This window comes from Caretta caretta, chromosome 6, assembly GCF_965140235.1.
Source record: "Caretta caretta isolate rCarCar2 chromosome 6, rCarCar1.hap1, whole genome shotgun sequence".
Lineage (NCBI taxonomy): Eukaryota > Metazoa > Chordata > Testudines > Cheloniidae > Caretta > Caretta caretta.
In genome coordinates, this window is record NC_134211.1 from 74,540,078 (window position 1) to 74,557,330 (window position 17,253).

Below are 17,253 nucleotides of genomic sequence, written 5' to 3' on the forward strand. Positions count from 1 at the left end.
TGGGAGTGGATGGGTCATTACACAAAGTAAAACTATTTCCCCATGTTTATTCCCCACCGCCACCCCCCACTGTTCCTCAGATGTTCTTGTCAACTGCTGGAAATGGCCCACCTTGATTATCACTACAAAAGGTCGCGCCCCTTCCCCCGCTCTTCTGCTGGTAATAGCTCACCTGAAGTGATCACTCTGGTTACAGCGTGTATGGTAACACCCATTTGTTTCATGTTCTCTATGTATATAAATCTCCCCACTGTATTTTCCACTGAATGCATCCGATGAAGTGAGCTGTAACTCACGAAAGCCTATGCTCAAATAAATGTGTTAGTCTCTAAGGTGCCACAAGTACTCCTTTTCTTCTTGCGAATACAGACTAACACAGCTGCTACTCTGAAACCTGTTGTTATCATAGTATCTGAAAAAAGCAAGTTTAAATAATATTGCTTTTTTCCTATTTAAAGAAAGTATTATTTATTTCATGAAATATAAATAAGTTATTTGGACAAAAGAATATTTAGGTGGATTTTTTTTTAATTTATCTTTCTTATGCATATTTCTCAGACTCATTCCTAACACTTCATGGTAGATTTTGACCTTTATAAATAGGAAACCCACAGAATTAAAACCTAATTTACAGTGCAGACTTCTTCTGAAGTAATTTCTGTTTGTCCCCTGTAAAGAATACGAAAGGCTTTTCTTAATAAGAATTCTAGTGTGAGTACAATATTTATCAAAACATTTGACAGTCCCAGCAGAAAGGCTAACAAGTCAAGGAGCATGGAGACAACAGTTGCGGGGGGTGGATTTTGGATATAATATTACAACTTTTTGTTTTATATATTTTTCCATTATCTGATTTTCACATGCTTAATTTTGAGGAATATCTGAACGGTACCAATATCTGCAACTGACACAGTAACACAACTTGTACAGCTAGACATGCTCAGTCTTTTGTGAATTCACAATTGTTTATCTAAATCTGAATTAGCTAAATCTTCTCCAAATCAGAATTTTTCCAAAATTTTTCTGAATTCACTTTAGTCTTGATCAGTTCTGTCATCTCACCTTTAGAGATGATCCCTCTATATCAGCTCTGAGACTTGTAAGCAGGACAATATAGAGACATTTGCAGCATGCCTGTTCTGTGGATATATAGAAGACGTCTACCTCAAAGACTGCCCATTTGGCACATTTCACCAGCACTAGATTAACATTTATAAAAATAAGATTTCACTTAATTGTTGCCTAGTTTTAAATATAACAATGCAATATAAACTCATAGATTCAATTTTATTTTTAAATTGGTTATTTAACTTATCTCATGACCCAATTGCTTACCAAATCCGATGTTACAAATACTTTATGGTGTCACTTGGCAGAACAAAAAGTTGTGGAGGTGGGTATCTGTAAAGCTGCCAAGCAGGAGATTTTCAGAAGGTCAAATGCTTCTTCTCAATAATGTAGTTTTTCCATTCATGCTTTTTATCGACAGTCTTTGTTTCTTAAAGAACCTTCATAGCTTTTTTTTATTTATACAAAAACCTAGCAAAGAAACAGATGTGTCCCATATAAAATATGCAATAAATCTTGTCTCACAAATTCTTTGCTCTGAACTTTCTGACAGAAACTGTCAAATATCCACTTTAATTCTGGTATAAAATGTTCACTTTATGTCATGGCGCCAACCACCATATGCCGGAATAAAGTCAGTAACCAGCAATAAAAAAAGGCAACATAAGCACCTTTGAAACAGTACAAGCAATCAACAGTGAGAAAGGTCTATATAAATCTATGGAGAATTAATCTCAGCTTTGCCACTATCCTGCTGTGCGTTTACAATGAGCCTCTGCTCCCGACCACCAGAAGTGACTTACTTTGCAAAGGGAGTGTGTCCTAATGAGGGGAAAATGCATGAAAAGGAAAGCAGTAGGCTTTTAAACCCCTATCCCTTGGATCACCTAGAAGAGCATGTCCTAGTGTGTTCAAACATGTGGGGCCACTACACATCTAGCATCGCTGTACTTTAGCTGATCATGTGAAACCAATCTTTACTAAGCTCAATCAGCAGAAATGACTTCAGCTTCATAAATCATTGTTATCATCCCACAGGAGGAGGTAACGGTATGGTTTTTCTCTTCTAAAACATTTCAAGCCACTGGTTTCACAAGCTTTTCTGAAATTAGTTTCATTCCATTTGTACAATTACCCATTCTTTACCCACCAGATTGACTTTTGCCTCTGTCTTCCAATTAACTTATTATTTGGGTATTTACATCTACCTTATGTTTTAGAGAAGATCTGTTTCCTATTGATATTAACAATCATTCATCATGCATTTGAATGTATCACCCTTGCTATAAGAATGTGCTGATCCTTAAAGTTTTCACTTATGCTTACAACAGAAGACTGTAGTTATATTAAATCTGCCTGGTTTATTTTCCCAAACAGAGATCAGATTGATTTTAACCTTATTTTGTTTTAAAGGGATTAGAACTAATTTTCCAGGTCTGTAAACTGTTTGGATACACTTAGTCATCTCAAAGAGATAAATCTACATAATCACATTGGAATTAGACCACAGAATTATGTAGCTGATATTTTAAAAAAATTAAATTAAAAGTTGAATATGTTTCTATTATACTTAAGTACTAACAGGCTTTAAAAACTATTTACTTTCTGGAATCACAAGTGGAAGGAGTAGTTGGTTAATGCAGGCTTACTTGCATTTCAACAGAGTGCAGTTTTAACCAATTTAAGTGAAAGAAGAGAGTGCAGAATTTGATTCTGACTCTTACTATACAATTAATTTTAATAGCTGCAGAATATGGGAATAGAGAAATACAGGATTCTTAAACATTAGTCCTGATTTTACAGAAGTGATGATCATTCTGTGTTCAAGTTAACTGAATAAATAGCCTTAACTATATTTAAAAAGATATTTTTTAGAATATCAATACAAGCACCAATTTAAAAACCCCTCTAATTTAAAGAAAAATGTTTTAGACAGGAAGTTGAATAAATACGTTATATAAATTTCTTTCTTTCTTGAGCTAATCTTTTTCAAGAAGGGAGCTATTTATGTTAAGAGATATCAGAATAATGAATGAACATCATAGAATGACTAGCTCAGTAGTTCATGGCTCTAAAGTTCTAGTAAACTGACCTTCAACACTTCTTCCGGCAAATTTATAGACAGCATTATCACGTTTAAAACAAAGCATAATTTCTTAGTTTCTTTTTTATTACCTCTGATAATAAACACTTTCTCTAATGTGTATTGCTTGAATGTGTTCTGCAGTGTATACAGTGGGTATATTGGTGTAATGTATACATGTAACCACTATTCTTTGGTAATATTAAGAATACTGAACAGTTTTATAGTGTTCTGCATGTTCAACAAACATTCATTAGTTCTCACAACACTCTTTTTCTTGTAGCAAGGTAAGTGATATTAATTCCATCATATGGATAGTGAAACTACGTTAGAGAAATTAAAGCAACTTGTCCAAGGTTGTGCAGAGACTGTTAACAAGAGAAAATTTTGTACATCTTTTTTACATCAGGTGTAGTTGCACTTGTTTTTAAAACAGTTTATGGATTAGTGTAGACCAAATTAAACTGTTTTCAAAACCGATTCAGAAAAGCATAGTTTAGACCTCATGGAGGCAAATCTAAAAATAGTTTTGAATTATTTCAGTTTATCTATACTAGCAATAAAACTATTTTGAAGAATGTGTGCGATGTTTTCTATGTAGACAAAGCCAAATAATCAGGCAGAGGGCAGTCAGAATTAGAACCCATGTCCTTCTGCCTACCAGTTGTTTGCCTAATTCATTAGAGTGTGCTTTCTCTCACAAATGGGACATATCAATTGTAACTGTTATTTTATTATTCAAATGTGTTTTTAATCGGTAGAGATTGTAATTATTTGAGAGAGATTTAGATTATTTTAAAAAGCCATTTCAAACCTACAACTAAAGCCAAAGAAGTAGAATTATCTTCAACTGACACACCAAGAGTCACTGAAAATCCAACAGTTCAAAGACCAGAAGAACCCCTGTGACCACCTAGTCTGATGTCCTGTATAACACAGGCCATAGAATTTCCTCAAAATAATACTTGTTTGAACTACAACATGTCTCTTTTTAAAAATAACCAATCTTGATTAACAAGTTGCCAGTGATGGAAAATCCACCACAACCTTTAATAAATTATTTCAAGGATTAATTGCCCTCACAGTTAAAAATCTGTGCCTTATTTCTAGTCTGAATTTGTGTAGCTTCAGCTTCTAGCCGCTAAATCTTCTTATACCTATGTAAAAATAATTGTTTCTTTGTTCACACAGTTTTGCAGATCCAAAATAGTTCTCCCATTTATGTGCAGCATATCATATTTTCCAAAACATCAGGGAGAAATTGTTATTCTCAGTTGCAAATTGATCAATGCTTTCTTGCTCATAAACACAGTAACATTTATTAACATTTATTTCCCACCCCCACCCCCAAGTAGTGTTTAAAAGTCAGCTTTTATTTTCTAAATAAGATGATTCATGACTGGATAACTTTTATTTTTAGCTTACATCACTGAAGAATGATCTGTATATATTAGTCTGATAGTCTAGAATAGATTCAAGACATACAATATAGATTTGATGAACTGATATGCAACTTCATTGCTACCTGTTCTAGTTTGAGTTTAAAAAGTTAGTTCAGATTCAGTAAATTATCCGAAGAGAATTAATCAAATAGTGAGCAGCAGAAAAACAAATATTAAGAACCTGTAAGTAAGTTAATTTCTCATTATTTTTGAAGTATTACATTTGAAGCCATAGGATAGGAACTGTTTGCATAGGAATGGTGAGGGGTTACTACACGAATAATCTATAGCTATCTCAAGTTTAGGTGTGAACTTGTCAAATCTGAAACATTAGACATAGTTGGATCTGGTCAATATCTGAATGGGAACCTCTCAACAAAAAAAAGGAGTTTAAAAAAATCAGGTATTGTAAGTTTTCTCTCATGTTTGTTATATTCACTAGTAGAGTCTAGTATTAACTAAAAAGAAAAGGAGTACTTGTGGCACCTTAGAGACTAACCAATTTATTTGAGCATGAGCTTTCGTGAGCCACAGCTCACTTCATCAGATGTTTACCGTGGAAACTGCAGCAGACTTTATATACACACAGAAATCATGAAACAATACCTCCTCCCACCCCACTGTCCTGCTGGTAATAGCTTATCTAAAGTGATCAACAGGTGGGCCATTTCCAGCACAAATCCAGGTTTTCTCACCCTCCACCCCCCCACACAAATTCACTCTCCTGCTGGTGCTAGCCCATCCAAAGTGACAACTCTTTACATAATCAAGTCGGGCTATTTCCTGCATAGATCAAGGTTTTCTCACATCCCCCCCACCCCCATACACACACAAACTCACTCTCCTGCTGGTAATAGCTCATCTAAACTGACCACTCTCCAGGTTTAAATCCAAGTTAAACCAGAACATCTGGGGGGGGGGGGGGTAGGAAAAAACAAGAGGAAACAGGCTACCTTGCATAATGACTTAGCCACTCCCAGTCTCTATTTAAGCCTAAATTAATAGTATCCAATTTGCAAATGAATTCCAATTCAGCAGTTTCTCGCTGGAGTCTGGATTTGAAGTTTTTTTGTTTTAAGATAGCGACCTTCATGTCTGTGATTGCGTGACCAGAGAGATTGAAGTGTTCTCCGACTGGTTTATGAATGTTATAATTCTTGACATCTGATTTGTGTCCATTTATTCTTTTACGTAGAGACTGTCCAGTTTGACCAATGTACATGGCAGAGGGGCATTGCTGGCACATGATGGCATATATCACATTGGTGGATGTGCAGGTGAACGAGCCTCTGATAGTGCGGCTGATGTTATTAGGCCCTGTGATGGTGTCCCCTGAATAGATATGTGGGCACAATTGGCAACGGGCTTTGTTGCAAGGATAAGTTCCTGGGTTAGTGGTTCTGTTGTGTGGTATGTGGTTGTTGGTGAGTATTTGCTTCAGGTTGCGGGGCTGTCTGTAGGCAAGGACTGGCCTGTCTCCCAAGACTTGTGAGAGTGTTGGGTCATCCTTTAGGATAGGTTGTAGATCCTTAATAATGCGTTGGAGGGGTTTTAGTTGGGGGCTGAAGGTGACCGCTAGTGGCGTTCTGTTATTTTCTTTGTTAGGCCTGTCCTGTAGTAGGTAACTTCTGGGAACTCTTCTGGCTCTATCAATCTGTTTCTTTACTTCTGCAGGTGGGTATTGTAGTTGTAAGAAAGCTTGACAGAGATCTTGTAGGTGTTTGTCTCTGTCTGAGGGGTTGGAGCAAATGCGGTTGGATGGGCTAGCACCAGCAGGAGAGTGAATTTGTGTGGGGGGGTGGAGGGTGAGAAAACCTGGATTTGTGCTGGAAATGGCCCACCTGTTGATCACTTTAGATAAGCTATTACCAGCAGGACAGTGGGGTGGGAGGAGGTATTGTTTCATGATTTCTGTGTGTATATAAAGTCTGCTGCAGTTTCCACGGTAAACATCTGATGAAGTGAGCTGTGGCTCACGAAAGCTCATGCTCAAATAAATTGGTTAGTCTCTAAGGTGCCACAAGTACTCCTTTTCTTTTTGCGAATACAGACTAACACGGCTGTTCCTCTGAAACCTAGTATTAACTAGTAAGCTTTCTAGGGCAGGGATTGTATCTTCCTTTTTGTATAGTACCTAACTCAATGGTACACATAATAAATAATAATAATGAGGGTACTGAAGAAAATCAAGTCTTTACAAAGGCAGCACTAGAAATATGGGTTATCTGTGTTAGTCTGTATCAGCAAAAGCAACAAGGAGTCCTTGTGGCACCTTAGAGACTAACAAATGTATTTGGGCATAAGCTTTCATGGGCTATTACCCACTTCATCAGATACATGGAGTGAAGAACACAGTAGGCAGGTATATAAATATACAGCACAGGAAAAGATGGGAGTGGCTTTACCAAGTGGTGGATCGGTGCTAACGAGGACAATTCAATCAGGGTGGATGTGGCCCATTCCCAACAGTTGACAAGATGGGGTGAATATCAACACAGGCAAAATTACTTTTTGTAGTGACCCAGCCACTCCCAGTCTTTATTCAGGCCTAATTTGATGGTATCGTGTTTGGAAATTAATTCAAGTTCTGCAGTTTCTTGTTGAAGTCTGTTTTTGAAGTTTTTTTGTTAAAAAATGGCCACTTTTAAGTCTGTTATTGAGTGTCCAGGGAGATTGAAGAGCTCTGCTATTGGTTTTTGAATGTTACAATTCTTGATGTCTGTTTCGTGTCCATTCATTCTTTTGCGCGGAGACTGTCTGGTTTGGCCAATGTACATGGCAGAGGGGCATTGCTGGCACATCATGGCATATATCACATTGGTAGATGTGCAGGTGAACGAGCCCCTGATGGTGTGGCTGATGTGGTTAGGTCCTATGATAGTGTCTCTTGAATAGATATGCGGACAGAGTTGACAACAGGGTTTGTTGCAGGGATTGGTTCCTGGGTTAGTGTTTCTGTTGTGTGGTGTGTGGTTGCTGGTGAGTATTTGCTTCAGGTTGGGGGGGTTGTCTGTAAGTGGGGACTGGCCTGTCTCCCAAGGTCTGTGAGAGTGAGGGATCATCCTTCAGGATAGGATGTAGATCCTTGATGATGCACTGGAGAGGTTTTAGTTGGGGGCTGAAGGTGACCGCTAGTGGCGTTCTGTTACTTTCTTTGTTGGGCCTGTCTTGTAGTAGGTGACTTCTGTGTACCTTTCTGGCACTGTCAATCTGTTTCCTCAATTCCCCAGGTGGCTCTTGTAGTTGTAAGAATGCTTGATAGAGATCTGCAGGTGTTTATCTCTGTCTGAGGGATTGGACCAAATGCGGTTGTATCTTAGGGCTTGGCTATAGACAATGGGATCGTGTGATGTGGTCTGGATGAAAGCTGGAGGCATGTAGGTAATTATAACCGTCAATAGGCTTTCGGTGTAGGGCGGTGTTTATGTGACTGTAGCACTGTAGTGTCCAGGAAGTGGATCTCTTGTGTGGACTGGTCCAGGCTGAGATTGATGAAATCCTGCATGTTCTTTTTCTTCCAGTATCTCCTCACAAAAAGCTCTGAATTTTCTGGCACTTGTTAATTTAATTAATATCCTTTAGGTAAATCAGAATGAGTTTACAGTGTGTTGATTTCATTTGACATTTTTGTTTTACTTTTCTGGTGTGAAGTAACAATAATCCTCCTTTTCTGTAACTGATCCCATTGTTATTTCTGAGCACCTTTGTGTCCTATTGTTATTGTACATATTCTAAGTATGGTATATTAAGTACTGTGATCTGTAAAAGAAAAGTAAATGCTTTCTGAAGTTGGATGAATCTCATGTGAAGTATAAAATCTCCCTGTCTCATTAGCAAAACTGGGTTTCTCCGTTTGTAACAATACAATAACATCCACTTCTTTAGTGGGCATCCTATTGATTTATGTCTATTATGCTGAGTTTTTAAAACCCGGTATATTTAAATTTAATGGTATAAAAATGCAAAGATGATATTCTAATTCTCCTTCCTACTTTCTGTTTTTACATCCTACAGCCTTCATATGTGTACTCCTAAAAAATCACTCAATTGCATGTAAAATACTTGTAAATAGTTTTTTAAATAATTGTTTCCCATTCATTAGTTTGAATGCACATTTAAACCAGATTTCAAGAAATTTATATTTTCATAAACATCACACATTTTAATTTGTTGTAGTATCAGAATTGTCAACATCTAGCAGTTGGTATTCACTATATTCATATTGTATTTGTCAACAGTGAAGTAGATTATTAGTAAAGAGGATTAAAGGATCCTACATAAAATTTCATTTAAGAATACACTGCATAAACTTGCCAAGTCACACACAGTTAACTAGCATCAGTTAGTTAATACACACAAAGAGAAAAGGAGTACTTGTGGCACCTTAGATCTCTGTGTGTATATAATGTCTGCTGCAGTTTCCACGGTATGCATCCGATGAAGTGAGCTGTAGCTCACGAAAGCTCATGCTCAAATAAATTGGTTAGTCTCTAAGGTGCCACAAGTACTCCTTTTCTTTTTGCGAATACAGACTAACACGGCTGTTACTCTGAAACCTGTCTTAATACACACAGTATTTGATAGGTTGGTTGAAAACTAGAGATGGTCCATGGAGGTGATGATAAATCAAAGTGGCTGAGTAACTTTGGCTGAAGTAAAAAAGTAACCATGCCACTGAATGCTGACTTACATGGAGTAAAAATAGTAAACCTGCCAAAATAAAAAAAAATCTGATCAAAATTATTAGGATTCATACCATACAATTCATCTATCGATACACTTGTTTAAAATGCCAGAAGGAAGCACAATATAATTAGAATATTCTGTAATCAAAGTGGTTCATTTCTGATTATGGGACTGTGCCCTGAGCATGCAATCCTATTATAATTTCTCCTTCCCTCAGCTCCACCCTCACTCCCCACCAGTACTGACTTCTAGCATTTTTTTCTTAGGGATGGGTTGATCCCGCCAGGCCTGGGGGAAAGGGAAAAGACTTCAGGCAGATCCACAAAGGGACTTAGGTGCCTAATCCCAGTTTTAGGCACCTCAGTTCCAGTTTAAAGCACCACTGCAATCCACAAAACGCCCTCTCAGCTGCCATCTAACCCTGTGGTCCCCGAACTCACATGGGGCCTAAATTTTTGCTTTGCCTAAGTTTCTGCCTCTGGGCACGCACACTGCTGCCTCACTCTAGGGGTATGTCCACACTTATAATGCTACAGCGGTGTCACTGTCGCACTTCAGTGTAGACACTGACTACAGCAATGAGAGGGGTTCTCCCATTGCTGTAGTTAATCCACCTCCCCAAACCGTGGTAGCTAGGTTGATGGAAGAATTCTTCCATCGACCTAGTGCTGTCTACACGAACGGTTAGGTCAGCCTAACATTTTCTCTCAGGGATGTGGATTTTTCACACCCCTAAGAGACATAGCGATGCCAATGTAAGTTTTCAGTGTAGACAAGCTCTAGGTGTTCAGATGCCTGTCTCACATCTAAACCCCAGTGTGATCTACAAATTGGGGAAAGATAGCTGGAGGAGCACCTGTCTTCCCTTTGGGGCCTGGTCCAGTAGGCATGCTCTGAGCCTAACTCCATGCAAAATGGCCTGGGGAAGAGACAGGGGAGGAGGAAGAGGTAGCCTCCTTTGTAACCTTTAGCCCAGTGGTTAGGGTACCTACCCAGGATGTGGCAGTCCTCTGTTCAATTCCTCCCTCTGCCTGATGAGGGGAAGGGATTTCCCATCTCTTGGGTGAGTGCCTTAGCCAATGAACTACAGAATGATTCTCACTCTCTCTGGCCCAATTAACATGCAGTTATTTAATTAAAGTGGAATGCTTCAACAAGAGATATATGGAGTGACCCACATCAGAATATCCCAGCATTCCAATGGCTAGGATACTCTCCTGCCTAAGAGATGGGGACCCCCTGTTTTAATCCCTTCTCATCAAGCAGAGGGGGGAATTGAACTAAGGCCTCCCACATCTCAGGTGAGTTCCCTAACCACTCAGCTAAAGGTTGTAAGAGAGGTATAAAATGTATGGGTGTTTGTCACAGAATTGGTCTCACTATGCTGCAGACTATATGGGACTCTGCAAGTGACTTAAAAGATTAGTTTAGTTTTGTGAAATCATTTTAAAATTGAAATTCTCACTATAAAAATTGTCAAAGAATATTTTCTGAGTTTTCCTTATCAGATAAACACAATGAAATACCGTATAAGTAGAATAATAACTGTTTTGCTTTGTTTTTGTTTTGTTTTTTTAATCTAAGGACATTTTCACTTTAACAGCAGTGGGCGCCTTACTGGCAAAAAATCCCCTCCTTTTTCACCTATGAATTATAGCTGGGCCTTTCTTCACACCCTGGAGTTGTAGGAGGGACTGGTAGCTCTATGGAGAAAGAGATGCTTCTTGGAAGAGGCTGTATCTCCACTTCCATTGTGGAGCAAAAGCAGTAGCTCCCACTGGTAGCAGATACATTAATGGGGGCCTGTTTCCATTTCACTCCTTGTTGCAAGCAACTGCAGGAAGGACCAGCCTTACATCTGGTCTACACTAGCACTTTTGTCGATACGATTTTGTCGCTCAGGGATGTGAAAAAACACATCCCTACCCAACATAAGTTACACCAACAGAAGCGCAGGTGTAGACAGTGATATGTCAGCAGGAAACATTCTCCCCCAGACAGCTACCCCTGCTTATTGGGGTGGTTTAATTATGCCAGTGGAAGAGCCCTCTCCCATCAGCACAGAGCGGCTACATGGGAGACCTTACAGCTGTGTGCTGTAAGGTCTGTAGTGTAGACATAGCTGAAGTCCAGTTTTACATCTTTCTTACTCTTTATTAGCCACCATCCACTTTATTAGTGGATGGTCAGGAGCCAGGAACTATATTGCACTCCTCGTCTCATGGGATAATGGCAATTTTTTTTATTCTTTTTTGTTCACCCTGAGCAAACAAGGAAATGATCTTTCACTTGAAATGTAGCACTTGACACCTATGTCCAGGGTGACAATAGCTGCATTTCAAGAGGAGTACCATGAGACAACCTAGACTGAGGGAACTAAGGGCTTGTCTGCACGTACTTTCAGGGGTTTTTCATCTAGTTTAGTTAACTTGGTGCAGAAGGCTCTGTGAACTCTCACAGACTGCATGGCTTATGTCAATTGCATGGAAACCAGTTCCTAATTGACTAAAACCAATGTAAAATAAGTCTAGTCTAAACCAGAATATGTATCCACACAGCCTTTTGCACTGTCATAAGGCAGGCCTGTCTGGAGCGCTCTCCTACAGCACCACAGGCTCGTCTGCCTCAGTTTCTCTCCTTTAGAATCCCATGAAATAATCCACAGTCTTTCCAAGTATAAATATGGACCTTGTGAGGTTAATTTATTCATAGGCACTGACTCCATGAGTGCTCAGGGGCTGGAGCACCCACAGGGAAAAAATAGTGGGTGCTGAACACCCACCAGCAGCCCAGCCCCCAGCACCTCCCACCCACCAGTGGGCCCCATGGATCAGCACCTCCTCCTCCCTCCCCGCACCTCCCGTCCACCATGAACAGCTGTTTTGCAGCATGCAGGAGGCTGGGGAGGAGCGAGGACACGGCGCGCTCACGGGCAGAACTGGGCAGGAAGAGGCTGGGTGGGGGTAGAGTGGGGCCTAGGGGAAAGGGGTGGAGTGGAGGCAGGGCCTGGGGCAGGGCCAGAGGGCGAGCAACCCTTGGCACTCTGGAAAGTGAGCACCTCTGAATTTATTACAAAAGTTCCATACGCATAAATCATAAGAAGAGTCCCACAACCATGGTCTAGATTTCCTCCAGCATAGTCCAACGGTACATGCAACATACAGTCCCAGCAACTCTGTCCCAGCAGTCAGAGAGGTTTTCCCCAGCCAGTAAGCCAGGTACTTTGAATGTCGACCTCCCTGGAGCGCAACCCTGTTTTTCCCAGTGGCAACCCCCCAGCTTCTCTGCTGGGAGCATCCTAACCAGTGGAGCATCCCTCACTCTCCTTGGCCTCTCACGGTTCCTTTGGGTCCAGCTTCTTGCTCTGTGGATGTCGGGGGTAAGCCCCTCCACTGTTCTCCTGCCTTCAGCCCTCTCTGGCCCTTGGCTCTGGTTCTCCAGCTTAGAACCAGCAGGCAATTCTCCTCTGCTGCCCCTCCAGCCCTGCTCTGGCTTTGGGGTGCCAGCCAGCAAACCCCTCCTGCTGCTTTCCTGAACTTCAGCCTTCTCCCAGGTCCCAAACATACAGTCTCCTATACAATTCCTCCCTCTTCCCAGGGAGGGCCTGCAGCAAGCTTTCTTCTCCACAGCTTTCCCCCAAAGACCTGTGTCAGTTTCCTGGCTGATTCTTACCAGGATTCTCTGACCTTTTATGTCCCCCAGGTGCTGCCCCACCCTCTTATTTGGCCAAATGGGAGCACCTGCTCTGGCACAGAGGCGCTGGTTCTATTGCTTGTACTGGGGCCAGCCATCCTGTGGCACACTATTAACTACATTGGTTCAAAAACCAATTTAAATTAAACCAATCTAACTTTCTTTTGTAGACAAGCCATTAATCAGTTTTAATTCAAACTTTTAGGTTTTTGGATGTACATTTATGTGGACAGATATTTTGGGTTAAGAGTGTCTTATTTTGATTTAGTTTAAATAGTTAAAATCAACTTAAATCCAAATAGGACACATTTAAGCTGAAATAAGAGTGTCTACACACAGACTTGCAGAAGAATAACAAAAGCTGTGAATTAAAACCAGTTTTTGCCTTCTCTGTTTGCAGCAATACACTAGTTTACCTTGTCAGTTTTTAAATGGTTTAGTTAAAATGAGTGCAAACCCCTGTTTGGATATCTTTATTTTAGTTTAAGAATGGTTTAGTTTGGTTCATCTTAAATCAAACTGAATATAAGCAAGTATATCAAATCTATGTAATCCTATTTGAAACCAAAATATAAGCATTCACAATGTTTTTTGCACCTGTTAAACTAAATTGGCTTAAAATCATATTGTAGGGCTGGTCTACACTTAAAATTTATCCAAACCCCTGAGTGCTGTAACTATGGTGACCTAATGCCTGATACAGAGACAGCTAGGTCTACAAAAGAATGCTTTTGTCAACCTAGCTACCATCACTTGGGTGGGGAGATGGAGTTCCTACAGTGACAGAACAACTCTTTCCATTGACGTATTCTGTGTCTACTTTATGGATTTGCAGCGAAATAGGCCAGGTTTACACTACAGAGCTAGAGCAGTGTAACTGCATCACTCGGGGGGGGGGGGGGGGAAATCCACACTCCTGAGCAATATAGTTAGACCAACCTAACCACCCCATGTAGACAGCACCATATAAACAGGGGAGCTTCTCCCGTTGGTATAGCTTCTGCCTCCCAGGGAGGTGGATTCACTATGCCAATGGGAAAAGCTCTCCCATCAGTGTAAGCACTACAGTAGCACAACTGCGCCAATGCAGCCTTTTAAGTGTAGACCTGCTCATAGCTACAGCACCATAGCTATGCTTCAACAGGGCTAGTAGTATAGGCATAGCTTTAAATTAAACCAGTGCAACTTTATTGTGTAGATAATAGCCTTTTTGGTTACTTCAGTTCCAGTTTGTGTGTAAACCACTTGTCTACATAAGAGTGTTGCACTGGTTTAACTTAAATTGGTTTAAAATTTAAAATTGGTGCAAAATCCTTTGTAGACACTCTTATTTTCATTTAAAAGTGGCTTATTTCAGTTTATCTGAACTGGTAAAGAATCAGTTTAAGCTAAATTGATATATACCAGTCATCTCAGCCCGAAATCAGTGTGTACACACCAAGGCATTTTACCTGTTTAATTACATTGGTTTAAAATCAAACCTTTAGTGAAATGGTTGCAAGTCTTTAGTTAAATGGTTGCAAGTTTATGTGTGGACATGGCCTAAGAAAAGTCAAAGTTCATTGTAATGCAAAGAAGGAATTCAGGACTTTTAGTCCACTTCACTATGGCTTTGTCTACACTAAAAGAAAAAATTTATAACCATAGACAGTTGTCAACAGTTGTCAGTGATGCAGTAGCACTAATGTAGGCTCTACTGTAGTGAGGACTCTTTGGACAGAATCAAGACAGAGTTCTTTATCTCTGTGTCATTAAAACTTCTGAGTCCTGTTAACACTAGGACTTATACCAGGCAAGCTGCACTATTGCTGGTATAGGAGTACACATTTTTCTACTGCAGATGTCTCCTGTAGGTGGAATTTTGCTCTATCCAAATTAAACGTAAGTGGGTTCCACCATACATTGAATGTAGAAGAAGCATCCAAGATTTTGAAAAGTGGTTAATGATCTGGGGTGCCTCCATTTTAGAATTTGAGAAACCTTTTCAGAAAGTGCAAAGCCTCCATTTCTGAACATCAGGCTACTTCTAGTGTCTCAAATGGGTATTCAGCAACTGAAGCATCCAAAATCACTTGTTACTTTTAAAAATCTTGGCGATGGTTTCTAAAAAGCAAATATAGAGTGTATATCATAATTTTGGGACATATATTTCCACTTTGCCAGCTTTCTGAACAAAGTGTAGTATTAGTGTGAAATGGATGAAGTTATTAACTACTCTTTAGTGTCTGTCCAGCAAATCCAATGGTACATCCTGTAAGAACAGATTAAGGGCATATCTACACAGCACTTTCATCGTTAAAACTTTTGTCATTCAGGGGTGTGAAAAAAACACACACCCCGAATGACGGAAGTTTTACCGGCAGAATGCGCCGGTGTGGACAGCGCTTCATCAGCAGGAGATGCTGTCCCAGTGATGAAGCTGCTGCCCCTCACTGGGGGTGGTTTTATTTTCTCACTAGGAGAGCTCTCTCCTGTTGACAAAGAGCCGCTACATCATGCACCTTGCAACGACACAGCTGCAGTGGCACAGCTGTGGTGTTCTAAGGTGTGCAGTGTAGACATAACGTTAATCTTACAGGTTTTTGTCTCTAATAATAGAGGAAACTTAGATAAGTGAGTTATTTTTAAAATGGAAATAAAAATAATTTGCATTACATAGGAAGAAGTTGCGATATAATATGCTTAAGGCTATGATTTTGTCATGGATATTTTTAGTCATGAACAGGTCACGGGCAATAAACAAAAAGTCACAGAAGCCCGTGACCTGTCCCTGATTTTTACTAAAAACGTCCCTGACAAAATGGGGAGGGAGGATCCAGCACCCTGCTGCACCTTCCTCCCCCTCTTCCTCCCCCCCCCCAGAGGCTGGGAGCTGCAGGGACCCCATTGCCCAGTGGCTGGGAGGGGTCCCCCACCACCCAGCAGGGCTGAGAGCTGCTGGGGGGGCTCTGCCAGCGGTGGAGTCTGGGGAGCTCTGGGGGCCCCCGGCTGCTGAGCAGCTCTGGGGTCCCTCTGTCACTGCCAGCGTCTGGGAGCCCTCCCTACCCCCAGCCACTGAGCAGCTCCGGGGTCCCTCTGCTGCCCATGGAGGCTGGTCTGCTCTGGGGTCCCCAGTATCATGGAGGTCGCTGGAAATCATGGATTCTGTGACTTTTGCAACCTCTGTGACATAATCTTAGCCCCGCTAACTATTTTAAACATTACTTTCAAAATCTGAGTATTCCCTACTGAAAAACTCACTTATTAAAAATATGGGCCAATGGTTGAAAAATAATGAAATGTTTATTGTTATCTGTATTATGCAAGCCATCAACCCTGAACATAAAAAAATGTGTACTACAAAGAATACTTTAAAACAAAGTACAATAGTCAAATCCGTATTTAAAATACCAATATTTTTCCATTTGCAGCTAAAGAAGAACATAAGACAGAAGAGAGCTGTTTGGAAAATGCACAAAAAAGGTAACTTCTCCAGTCCTTTCAAACAGATATTTGACCAAAATGTAATATGTTATTGATTCTAGGAATTCAACAGGAATGAAATAGGAAAGGCTACTGTAGTTCAAAACAGTACTCAGTGTCATACGTTCTTATGTCATGTTGCGGAATAGGATGTGAACCAAGTGGTTTGAACCAAATAATCTGAGTATGCAGTTTTAATTTTTTTTTCATAAGCGAATTGAATCTTGGTCTCTCAGAATAATTTAATAATTCAGTTTTGTTCAGTGAAAATGTACTGAGGTGCCATTTTCATAGAATCATAGAATATCAGGGTTGGCAGGGACCTCAGGAGGTCATGTAGTCCAACCCCCTGCTCAAAGCAGGACCCATCCCCGACTAAATCATCCCAGCCAGGGCTTTGTCAAGCCTGACCTTAAAAACTGCTAGGGAAGAAGATTCCACCACCTCCCTAGGTAACGCATTCCAGTGTTTCACCACCCTCATAGTGAAAAAGTTTTTCCTAATATCCAACCTGAATCTCCCCCACTGCAACTTGACACCATTACTCCTTGTTCTGTCATCTGCTACCACTGAGAACAGTCTAGAGCCATCCTCTTTGGAACTACCTCTCAGGTAGTTGAAAGCAGCTCTCAAATCCCCCCTCATTCTTCTCTTCTGAAGACTAAACATCCCCAGTTCCCTCAGCCTCTCCTCATAAGTCATGTGTTCCAGTCCCCTAATCATTTTTGTTGCCCTCCGCTGGACTCTTTCCAATTTTTCCACATCCTTCTTGTAGTGTGGGGCCCAAAACTGGACACAGTACTCCAGATGAGGCCTCAC

The 17,253-nt window shown here is 40.5% G+C and overlaps 1 protein-coding gene across 5 annotated transcripts in view; it reads left to right on the forward strand.

The window, feature by feature from the left end:
• Positions 1 to 17,253, forward strand: part of FMN1 (formin 1) — a 393,819-nt gene that overhangs the window by 342,326 nt on the left and 34,240 nt on the right. For all 5 annotated transcript variants that reach the window (XM_048854639.2, XM_048854640.2, XM_048854641.2 and 2 more), the window contains one exon: positions 16,383 to 16,434. In XM_048854639.2, coding sequence (XP_048710596.2) covers positions 16,383 to 16,434 — 52 coding nt within the window. The remainder of the gene's footprint in view (positions 1 to 16,382; positions 16,435 to 17,253) is intronic.